The sequence below is a fragment of the Aquarana catesbeiana genome, linkage group LG09 (assembly GCF_042186555.1).
Source record: "Aquarana catesbeiana isolate 2022-GZ linkage group LG09, ASM4218655v1, whole genome shotgun sequence".
In the NCBI taxonomy this organism is placed as follows: Eukaryota; Metazoa; Chordata; class Amphibia; order Anura; family Ranidae; genus Aquarana; species Aquarana catesbeiana.
Genome location: NC_133332.1, coordinates 201,640,959 through 201,653,629, shown reverse-complemented (window position 1 = coordinate 201,653,629; position 12,671 = coordinate 201,640,959). Strand labels below are relative to the sequence as shown.

Genomic DNA, 12,671 nt, shown 5'->3' with positions numbered 1-12,671 from the left:
AAGAAAAATTCATTTTTTTACAGAATTTTCAGTCTTTTTTCTTTTATAGCGCAAAAAATTTAAAAAACCCAGCCGTGATTAAATACCACCAAAAGAAAGCTCTATTTGTGTTAAAAAAAGGCAAAAAATCTCATAAAGGTACAGTGTTGCATGAAAAAATGTTTCTGTAAACCTTGCGCCACTGAATTAAATTGTTAGTGAATATACAAATAAAAAGCTGCTATCCCCCAAACTAGATGAGAATTCTAGTGCAAGTGAGAAAATGTGGGGTGGGGGGTGTTACAATTTAACCGAATATTTAAATAAACAACTATGTGCCATACAAGAATCCTAAGTGAATATATAAATTCCAAAAATACGTTATTCACAATCATGCAATCCCTGCATTTATGAAAAAATGTAAAATTGTAATGTCCTTGTGAAAAACCATATGAAAAAGATTGACTACAAAAAAAAACATAAAAATACATGTAAAAGACTACGTGCAATAAAACGTTCTTATGCAGATCAATATATGTGAATCCTCCATGATAAAAATTAAATTTCACAGATCAATATATGTGAGATGTCTTTCTGTGTAGATAGACCACCTTCACCAGCTGTATTATACACCCAATGTGCTCTGTAAATGGATATCCACTTACCAGATGATGTTACAATTAAATTGTAACACCGTATATGTAATTTTGTTCACTGGCAACACGGACCTAGCGCCCCCCCACCACACATTTTCTCACAGTGTTGCATGACTGAGTAATTGTCATTCAAAATGTGAGAGCACTGAAAGCTGAAAATTGGTCTGGTTATTAAGGGGATTTAAGTGCCCAGTGGTCAAGTGGTTAAGCGCTTCCATACAAAATCATTTGTGTTTTGCTGCTGACATGGATTTTCAAAGCATTTTGATAGGAGGACAGTGCGTGTGAATTGGGAAGTATAGAGCAGAGCAGGCTTGTGTTTATTGTTGCCTTTTCCATACAACAACATGCACCTAAAAGAGGTTTTATAAATTCATTGGAATATCAATCTTCCCTGTGAGCATGCTTTCCCATGCTTTTTACTGTGGCACAAGCACTGAGCAAGACACATAGTAATTCTGATGATGACGATAACATTGACTTACTGGATCCTTTGGTGAGCGCCTCCCCTTTTATCTTTGTCATTACTTGAAGTTTACTCTGTAGTGTTGTATCTGTAATATGAAGAGCGTATGCACAGACCGCCATAGTGTACATGCTTTGAGCACTAGATGCCTGTTTGGAGAGATAGTCTACTGCGAGTGCCAGGGCATCACCTATTTGCTGGGATATAGCAAAAAAAAAAGTCATTACACACACACAGTGATAGAAAGACAGACATAGACATTTTTATGAAATTAAACTACAATAGTGCATAATGGGAACTTCAATATGGGAGGATGGAATGTGGAAGGGTGAGAATTTGTCAGATTTTTATTGTTGTAACTAGAAAGAACATGATAAAAATTCTAAATTAGATATGTGCAATTAGTTTCGTTACAAATTCGTTTTTGGACGAAATTCGACATATTCGGTCATTCGGCAGCATCCGAATGAACGAAAGACTCTTTTGACTAATGCATACGAAAACGAATTGTCAAAAAGAACGAAAACCCGAAAGAACGAAAATCCGAAAGAACAAAAAACGATTCAACCTAAGAGTTTAACAAATGTATTATTATATTTATTATTTGGATAATTTCATTTTTTGTATTTGTTCTTTTAGGATTTATTTTGGTTGTTATAATGTATTGTACATATTGCATGGTGATAAATCAGTCAGTAATTCTTCTATTCAGGTCTCTGCGCCATAGCAGCTAATTTGGGATAGATTTGATTAAAATTTTTATTGGAACGTCCTTTCAAATTTGGCTAAAGTAACTGTTAGTGAACATAACGAATACGAATGCATCTGAAGTTAGGAATTATCCTAAGTAACGAATGCCGCATCTAAACAAATAGAACGGAAGAAATACGAATGCAGCATCAGAAGTTACGAATGCATCTGAAGTTACGAATGATCCGAAGTAACGAAAGCAGATCATAATGAATGATCCGATAAACGAAAAAAAAGAAAAATGAATGAAATGAAAACAAAACAAAAATTTTTCGGTAGTGCGCATATCTATTCAAAATCTTAAATTTGTCACTGGAAGAGAAACAGAGGGGAATCGTCCAATGGACACGTGTTCAAGTGGCTGTTTTTCAAGGTAAATTTTTTTTCATTTTCAAAAGACTACCTTTTACTTCCTATGCTTGTCTCTAGCATTCTCTACTTTATCTAAATATCAGCAAGTAATTTTCATCTATGGGAATCGGGAACAGGAAGTCAGCTGTGTTTTTAGAAATACTTCCCCCCACTATAGCCCTTTCAACACAAACACCTTCACCTTTGATAAATTCTGGAAACTGAATTTATGAAAAACCTCTTTTACCTAACCCAGCTTGTGACAGTTATTGTATCATTTTATTAAACCCTTTAGGTAGTTTTTGTTGCTCTGGACTCAGTAGTGTGGACTTACAGCGAGTGGACACATATTGAGGGATTTTTGAATTCCAATTATGACATATGCTGTCAGATACAATGTCTTCTCAGCCGCCTCTCTGGGAATCGTCCCCTGAAATACAAACCACAGAGGAAATAATAACTATAAGTGCTTGTATCTCCACCAAGTCCTCATTTATTTTTTTATTAGATAGATAGATAGATAGATAGATAGATAGATAGATAGATAGATAGATCGATCTAAGAGAAACAACCCAATCACGTTAGAATTAGACAAGCTGAAAAGGGTATCTGTTTGGGTCTGACTTTGAAGTTAAAACTGGCAGCAATCTGCTCATGTATGTCATTATCACGGCCAAGTTTGATGCCACAGGACATCGCTGGTTGGCGGCTGTCGCTGGGTTTTGTTTAAGCCTAAAATATCATTCTAGAGCTACTATCAGTTCTCAAACAGCCCTTTAAAACTGCTATACTACCAGCATCTATGAATGGTGTGAATATTGTTGTACTACTGAAACCAGGCAAAGATAAACTATCCCTGAAACTGTACCGACCAGTCTCTCTTAACCACTTCAGCCCCGGAAGGATTTGCCCCCATAATGACCAGGCCATTTTTTGTGATACGGCAAATTTATTCATCAGTTTAGGCCGATATGTATTCTATATGTATACGCAATAGGCATATATTGATTGGTTTGCGCAAAAGTTATCGCGTCTACAAACTACAGGATAGATTTAAGGACTTTTATTTATTTTTTATTGTTTTTACTAGTAAAGGTGGCGATCTATGATTTTTAGCAGGACATTGTGGTGGACAAATTTGACCCCAAATGACACTTTTTGGGGACCAGTGATATTATTACATTGATCGGTGCTATAAAAATGCACTCATCAATGTAAAAATGACAATGGCATGGAAGTGGTTAACACTAGGGGCCAATCAAGGGGTTAAGTGTGTTCCCTGGGTGTGTTTTAACTATAGGGGGGTGGGCTCACTGGGACATGACAGAGATCACTGCTCCCGATTACTGGTAACAGAAGATCTCTGGCATGTCATTAGGCAGAACGGGGAATCGCCTTGTTTACATAGGCAGTTCCCCGTTCTGCCTCTGTGCACATTGATCACGGGTCGCCAACAGACATCGAGTCCGCGGGACTTACGGGCGCGCTCCCGCGGTGGCGTTCTCACACCCGCTATCCTCCTTGCACAGACCGACGTACAGGTATGTCGTTTCGTGTAGGAGAGCCAACCTGCCCCAGTAAATGTACGTGAGCTGGTCAGCAAGTGGTTAAACACTGGTGTCAAATTACTGGCAACCAGATTGGGCACTGTTATGCAGAGTCAAGTGCACCCAGATCAATCGGGGGTTCATACCCACCAAATCCACAGCCATCAATTTAAGGAGATTCCAAGCTTTCAGGTCCCCACAGAAACTTTTGGTGACAAAGCTTTCTTATCCCTGGATGCTGCTAAAGTGTTTGATAGCGTAGAATGGCCATACCTGTTGGAAGTTTTGGAACTGTTCGGATTAGGCAGTCCCTTTATTAGATGGGTTAAACTGTTTTACTCTGCCCCCAGGGCTTGTATGCAGATTGTAACAATGGAACTAGACTAGAAGAAGGAATAGTTCAAAGTACCACTATAATGAGCCTCAGGGATATAGTACCAAAATTAATGTACAGATACACAGTTCTAAAATTGAATTCAAAAACTTTATTGTAGCAAAAACAGAATAAATAAATAAAATCCTCCACCATCTAAAACAGACAACCTTGTCTAGCCATAGTGATCGTCATGACATCATTCTTGCATCCACATACACCCACATAACTGCATGTCTACAGAGGCAATGATAATGGGGGGGAGGACTACATGTACCATAGATGCAAGGTCACGTGGTCCAGCAAGTGGAAGTACCCTGGTTGGCAAAAAAAAAGTAAAAAACAGTCCCAAGGAACGCAGACCAACTCAACAAAGGAGATGCAGGGGTGAATGCAGTCTTTAGAAAGTGACCCCATTTAAACCTCAATGCTGAGATGGGTGTGTTGGCTGCCATCACAGCAGTGTGGAACTAGATCAGCTATATAACGTGCATGTAGCAGCAGACCCTGTCTGTCCGATAATGATAGACTGACCGATATCGTGCACTGGTGCTAGCTCCAGCATATTGCGGAAGAGTCTATGCAATGGACATCAGCTGACTGACACATCACTTCGCCAGAACACACAGATTCACCTGCTAATTCTGTGGAGACAGATCGTAGCTTTGCAGGTGTGTGCAGTATGTATATGACATATTTACGTGTCCGTGTCACTGCTGATAGTCACTGAGATTGGAAAGGGCAACTGCAAATGTGTAAATCCAAGTTTTCCTCAGCTGAAGTTCGCTCCTCATCGAGGAACTCGATGGCAAACCTTGTGTGGAGTAATCAGCCCGTCTCAGGGTGTGTGTCAGGGAGATTGCAAGGGGGCTTACGATCAGATGCTGTAAGTGCTCACAGGCTCACAAGCTCACTGTTATAGCCATGTCTAATGGTTTAGACTGCAATGAAAACAGAGTGCTTGTATGCAGATTAATGGTTCTGTGTCAGAGGCACCCAACAGGAGTTTCCTCTGTCCCCACCCCTCTTTGCCTGGCATTAGAGCCATTGGTGGCAGCAATACGGCAATCAGATTCCATTGCTGGATTTCGAAGTGGTAAAAAGATAGATAAGTTCCCAGATAGCAAGGATATCTTGCCACAAATTTGTGGGCAGTGTTGAATTGTAAGTCTTGTTAACTTGCTGCACATTTTTACTAGCAAGCACAAGTTCTAGTTCTTTCCAATTTGTAGCAATATTGTGTGGCAAGTCTCTAGCAAGAGCAAAGTTGCAATGGTGAGTCTACAGCAAGAGCTCTGCAAGTCACAGTGACCCCTGTGGTGGGATAACTATTGCATAACATAAGTGAAACAGAAGTTGCAGCAGACTTGCGTAATGTTTGCAAAGAAAGTTGATCTGGAGTCATGCAATGCGGACTTGCTGCAATTGTGCAACGAACTTGTGAAGCCTGCAAATTACAGCAATTGCTTGCTATCTGGGTTATCGCTTTATGTGGATGATGCCCGTCTATGTTTAGGTGATACTGATCATTCGCTTGTTTCTCTTATGTTCCTGATCCCAACCTTTGGATCATTCTCAGGTTTTACTAATAATTGGGACAAATCCGTTCTCTTTCCTCTGGACAATCCAACTTCGGTCCTCCCACCGAGTGCCCATCAAATTGCGTTTGTATCATCTTTTAAATATCTTGGAATTTGGATATACTCCAAAGTGGAAGACTATTTACAGTGTAATTTTGTCCCACTTCTTAAAAAAAAAAAATTAAAACCAAAAGTAAGATTTGGACGAAATGGCCCTTGTCCATAGCTGGGTGTCCAAACATTGTAAAAATGTTTTGGGCTCCACAACTACTACATTTTACACATCTCGCCCATTTAGATACCATATAAGTGGTTTTGAACAGTAGATGTAATTTTTCGCACCCTGGTTTGGAAAGGCCAAAGGTCTGGCAAGAAAAGAAATGTATTATGAATAACTATGGCATTTCAGTATATATGCCCTTATGGGACAATCCCAGATTAGAGGAATTTTGCAAATTAGAGAGGTTTGGGTACTGGTATACTAAAGAAATACGGTTTGTAGAACAAATATATAATCAAAATACTTTACGCCCATTTCAGGATCTTCAAGAAACATATCAATTCCCGGCTTCCCGTTTTTTCCAATTTCTCCAATTAAGGCAAGCACTAGCCACACAATCTCAGAAAATAAATCTTAATGTACAATCTATGCCCTTTGCAAGAACCTCTACAAAGAAAGACCTTATATCTACTTTGTACAAACAACTTTTAGGTAATTTCCTTGCTCATTTCGTTCTCCCAGGTCGAAGTGGGTGGGAAAGGGATCTAGGTGCTGTATACGATGACTCCTGGCAGAACATCTTAGAAAAAGTACCCTTAGTGTCTTTATTTCCTACCCAACGATTATCTCAATTATTTTTTATTGCTCAAAAAACGATTGCTATGAAATGGTTGTCTCCTAGTTACCCTACATTTGAAGACTGTCAAACACAAGTTAATACTGCATTGTTGAGGGAGCATCAGGTGTACCAATGCAGGGATTAACCCCGATAAATTCTTTAAACTATGGGAGCCATGGTTAGCGGTACTGGGTTTAGCTCCTTTATTGCTTGTCTCACTCAGGCTACTGCAATGTTGACTCGGGGAGTTATAGACGAGCACTATAGGAGTACTCAAGCTTATCCTTACCAGTATACATTATATGTTACATAGGATTGTGTGACGTGGTACAGGTCAGTAGTGAGGAGTGGAGAATGTGGTCGAATGATATCATTATGTGCTGGCGGAGCACTGTATATACAGTATGTCTTTCTTTTTCTTGGCTTTACCTTGCCAAAGTCTTCCACACCAATACTTGATGTTAATAGGGAACAGATGTCGTGGCTGGAATCCTTTTGTACCGGGCATTACATATGCGTTTTGTTGAGTGTTTTGTAACTTTAGAAAAAACTTCTCAATAAAAACTATTTGGAAAAAAATATATTGTTCTGGAATCAAGAACACTTTGTCAAGAAGGTTTCACAATCCAGTGACTCCCAAAGACGACTAGACTGAATTACACCCAGAGAGGGTTCATGCTTTGTGGTGTCAAGGAATAGAGACAAAGCAGAAGGGGCAGCCGGGGTTGAAGCCATTGGAGCCACCACCGATGGAGTCCCAAAGTTACTGCGAGCTAACTCAAGTGAGAGATGAAGGATTGACAACCTTCTCTAAGAGAGACTTGAGGAAAGAGCAAGAAGGAGACCCTCTTTGTGGGTAAACCTTGAAAGCCTTACAAAAAAGCCACCCAAAGCTCCTACTAGCTACAGACTCTTCGAAAGAAGCCAGGTTACTCCAAAAACAGTGGGATCATTTGCATTTGCGGGACAAGGTGGTCTACTAAAGGGGCGCCTTGGACGAGCTGGAGGAGACATGGCAATTGTTTCTTCCCGAGAAGTATAGGGAGATAATGCTGAAGAGTTTACATGATGAACCAGCAGCATCTTCAAGTAAGGAAGTGGTGCAAACTGCTGCCTCACAAATATATACAATACTTTAATTTGTAGATAAAATCACACCTGAAAATCAAAATAATTACAGTTTGTAAAACTACTCCATACTGATTTTTTTTTTAATTTATGAAATTTTCTATTTTCTTTCAGAAAAAAAAAAAGGGGAAAATGTTTTTTCTCAAAACTTTAGAATGTCCAGAAATTTTACATCTCTACTCTGGACCCTGACACTAATGGCCAAGGGGACATACTGGTAGTGACAGATCGCTTCACACGCTACGCCCAAGCCTTACCCACAAAAGATCAACGAGCTGTCACAGCGGTGACAGTGCTAGTGGAGAAATTCTTTGTACACTATGGACTGCCTCAAAGAGTTCACTCTGATCAAGGAAGAAGCTTTGAAAGCGGCTTCATTAAGCAGCTAGTTGACATGCTGGGAGTTCAGAAATAAAGAACTACATTGTATCATCCTCAAGGGGATCCACAGCCAGAAAGGTTGAACTAAACGCTTCTTTCAGATCCTCAGAAAGTTCTTTGCCATGAGGTGCCATGTTGAACTTCCAGTGACCAGTATGAGAGAGTGAGAGCGATAACAACAAATTTAACACACTTGCTCCCCATTCACACCTGAGACCTTGTAACACTAATGAATCACATGACACCTGGAGGGAAAATGGCTAATTGGGCCCAATTTGGACATTTTCACTTAGTTGCCAGCGGTTTAGACATTAATGGCTGTGTGTTAAGTTATTTTGAGGTGGCCGCAAATTTACACTGTCTTCAACCTGGAGTCTACAAGGTAAGCACATAGACTAAACTTACCTTGCCCAAAAATTTGTTTAAAGCGGCTATCAGTATGGCCGGGGGGATGCTGGATTTCCCAATACTGGGTAAAGCCCAGTAATCTCCAGTTCTGACTTGGAGAAAAAAATGGCTTTGTTGTACAACTTGAAGGGTTGCCCATATGAGGGGATAGTGCCACAAGGTTTCAAGAGATCTTGGGCGTAACCATGGCAAACATTGTAAAGGGATCCCAGCACGGGATTGTTCAATCGTTACCCACATTTTTATATCCCTCGTCTCTACACCACGCTAATACCTTGGCAAGGTGGACTGCCTGGTAGTATTGAAGGGGGTCTGGGAAGGCCACGCCCCCATGGATTTTAGCCATGGCCAAATATGAGTGTAAAAAAAAAACCAAAAGAAAGCGCCTCTGGGTGCAAGTATTTAATAAAGAATAAAAGGCACATATTCACACTTACATAGAAGTAAATTGATTGCAGCTATCAGTGAAGAGACCATCCTGGGTTAGTCCTGAGTCCATATGCAGTAGGCTGCGATGTGACTCCGAGGGGATGGCCGCAGACCTCCACACGGAGAAGCAGGCTGCTGGGCTGCTGAGCTGGATCGGCACTTCCGCGTTCCAGCAAGGCGCTCGTGAGCGTGTGACGTCACCAGGATGGCTCAGATGGACGGGGATACACGACGTGTTTCCGAGCATGCGCGAGGCTCCCAATGGGCATGCGCGCTCCTTTGTCAATTACTCAGCCGCCCATATACTGTACATTCATAGCCAGCACTCTTAAAGAGACTGCGCACATGCGCCACCTAAAGAAAGCTGGCCAATGTTGACTATTAGGTGCCAGATACTCTCCTCGACCTTCAGGGGTACCCCTTTTACTAGAAAGGCATATGCCCATCCGCTATTGGGGTTGTATGTAGAAGGTACACACAAGGCCAATTTATTCCTCTGAGTTAGTTCATACTGTTCTAGAGAATCTAGTTGCACCCTTTATAGTTCAACTTGACTTTGTTATAGTGTTTCGAGTTGTCAGACAGTGGGATATTGACTGTTCTTCCATTTTAGTACCCCTAATTCTGTGTAATTATCTGTTCATTGATTTATGCCTTGTTTGATTGCATTTGTCATAATAGATTTAGTTAATTTACCTAATTCACCTACGAGTTGCTCATTACCTTATTCATGTGCATTATTGGTAACTTACTAACTCTAAAGACACACAAGTGTAAATAGTTTTTAGGGCTAGTTCACATCACATGCAGTTCAGTGCATTTTTTTCTGCATTAAAAAGGCATATAAAGTAGGTTTTATGGTTTCCAATGGCATAGTTCACACCAGTGCAGTCAGTTCCAGGGTGTTTCAGTTCCAGAAAAAAAGTAGAACATGATGCATTTTTCTTGCACTGGACTGTACTGGAATGCAGTAAAACGCATATAAAATGCACTGGACAGCACAAAAAATTTACTGAAACACACATGTCTTTATTTAAGGTTAAAAAAAAGAGGGGGGAAAAAATGCACTGGACTGCATCCAAAACGCATCAAAAACGCGTATGCAGAAATGCTTCTGGATTGCATCTGGACTGCATTTCTTTGATGTGAACTGGCCCTTAGTCTACAACCAAGTGTGTCAGTGGGCATCCACTGCATGTGCCAGAAATGTAACAGTTTTTTATGGGTTCACTTCCTCTTTAAGAGAGAGTCGATCCAGACCAGAGGACCCTTCATTACCAGCGGCTCCTGTGAGGGGTAAGTGCTACATCAGGTAGATAGATACTGTAGATAGGTAGATTGATAGATAGACATACAGATAGCGAGACACAGATAGTTAGACGCCAGATAAAGAGGAAAAGAAATAGACAGATATTACTCTTCCCCTGGGCAGTGAAAGGTTTATTGCTAGTGTTTTGTCACCTGCAGTTTGATAGGGTTTGATGATGACTTTTCCTGGAAGGATCCGTCTTTGGATTGGCATTTCTCGATCAGCCAGATCAGACTGTTACAAACAGACATGTGATCCAGGGATACGTATTTCTGAACTTCTCCAAAGGTGCGCAGAGCAAAGGCCGTTAACCTGAGAAATAAATGAAGTGTGATCACAGCCCTTGTTAAAACGCAATTCCAGTTTTGTTGAGAAAAAAACATTCCCCCTGGGTGATTTATGTACAGTATAAGAATTTTAACAAACTTTGTTGCAGATTCCTACCTTTTGTTATTCTTAAGAAATCCCTGTGTGTTTGTCTGTGCCCATGTGGGAAAGTGAGTCTAATGGGCGTGGTTTCATAATTATCAATCAGCTGTGCACCTGCAGGGCTCTAATGTGGAAAGCTGCTGGGTCTGCATCCCTTTAGACATGTTCCTTTTGGGAGTATCTCACCAAAATGAAATTTTTTCATTTATTATACATAGAAAAAAACTAAAAAAAATATATCAATAGAAAAAGTCAGTATAACAGGTTTGAATGGTATATACTGTACATAGCCATAGGAACTAGCATAAGCAACTTGGAGGTGAAGAACCACTCATTCCACAGTCAAGTTTTGGATTCCAATAGTAGGCTATGCAACAGGTTAAGATGATACTCATATCCTGGGCTCTACATGTTACGCGCCTTCTTCAGGAGCATCAAAAAGACTTAGTGAATATTAGCGATATTATGAAAATAGATTATAGAGTAGACGCTATATTAACTATACAAAAAAGTGATGTGAGACAATTGACCATGAAGTAATTGGTGATCTTGGTAAAACCTGGTGTATCAATAAACAATACAGGTTGAGATGACTGGTAACCGCCAGAGAGATTGGCGGAGTAGTAAAACAAGTATCTCAGGATTAATCCAGCCTAAAAAAAGTTCCTGGGTAAGGAAAACTTTAAAGCAGAAAGAGCCTCCAGCAGGGATAACAAATCCCATAACAATAGTTTAAAAGGAGGATTTTACAGCATAGCCAAATTGCTGGTAGTCAGGGTATATAGGCAATTCAGAAACCTGATTATGATCATGTAAAGTGAAAGCCCTGTTATGAGCCGCCGTTCAGGTAGGAACAGCTATGACCGGGAGTTGCAGGGGATGCCTGAAATCTGACTTGTGTCTTAGTGCAGACTTTGGGGAAAATCAATGAGCCAATCACACAAGCAGGAAATTATGTTTCTGGGGGGGGAGTTCTGTAAACATTCTATGTACAGAACACCTACAGTACAGGCAGCCCTATTGCATTGCATTTGATAGAAAATTACAGCGGCAGCAGATTGAAAAGGAAAGGTAATTTTTAATAACATTCAATTACAATATGATTTGTGTCGCGATTGTATACACTATATTATTTTTTTTTTATTTGCAATTTTTTTCCCCATGAAAGTGGTTACCCTTTAAAAGGAACCTGTCACCTACAAGTGTGGACATGCAGCAGTTCACAAACTAGATCAAGTAATGTGTGATTTGTTTCTGACTTTTCTGAGTGTCAGTGTCTGGATTAGGTTTAGAATGTGATATATTTTTTTCAGTTTATGTGGTGCCATAGCTCCCAACTGTCTCTGATTTCGGGTGATTGTCCCTGATTTGGAACAAAGTCCCTCTTTCCTCCTCATGTGTCCCTTATTTTGGTCTGATCTATATAGTTGTAAAAAAAATGCACAATTTATCTTTCGAAAAGTGTTTCCCAGTGCTAAACCTTTTATCCAGTTCCCAAATTGCCGCATTTGTAAGTTTCAAAAGCCAATATAAAGGAAAAGTAGTGGTAAAAAAGTATCTGTGGGTTTAACAAATTTTTTTTTTTGGTTAATTCTCCTTTAAGTGGGCATGGCAGGGAGTGTGTCCTATGCCTACATACTTTTGCTAATAGAGGTCTCTCATTCCCATCTCAAAAAGTTGGGAGGTACAGGTATGTGGTGCTATTTTGAATAATGAGCTGGTATGTCCAGAGCTTCAACTTGAAAAAAATAAAATGTGATTTCCCTGTTGTTTAATAATGTTTCACTGAATAATATTCTGCCTTCAACATAGGTGTGTGCACAGGGTGTGCCATTGTGCCTTGGCACACCCTAATCACTCCGTATGGCACATTTTCCCCCCGTTTAGACCCCTTTTACTTCACCAAATTAAAAAAATACCTTTTTCTGCTAAAAAAAATGTAAAAAAATAAAAATAAAAACTACTGACACCATCCACTGCCCCATTGACACCAATATTTTCCCTTATGCCAGTGGTTCTCAACTTCAGTCCTCAAGTACTCCCAAC

At 40.1% G+C, this 12,671-nt stretch overlaps 1 protein-coding gene across 1 annotated transcript in view; it reads right to left on the bottom strand.

The window, feature by feature from the left end:
- Nucleotides 1-12,671, bottom strand: part of C5 (complement C5) — a 153,152-nt gene that overhangs the window by 49,235 nt on the left and 91,246 nt on the right. The window contains exons 26-28 of the mRNA XM_073599551.1: nt 10,349-10,508; nt 2,537-2,632; nt 1,121-1,298 (exon numbers count right to left, since the gene is read on the bottom strand). Of these exons, the coding sequence (XP_073455652.1) occupies nt 1,121-1,298; nt 2,537-2,632; nt 10,349-10,508 (434 nt within the window). The remainder of the gene's footprint in view (nt 1-1,120; nt 1,299-2,536; nt 2,633-10,348; nt 10,509-12,671) is intronic.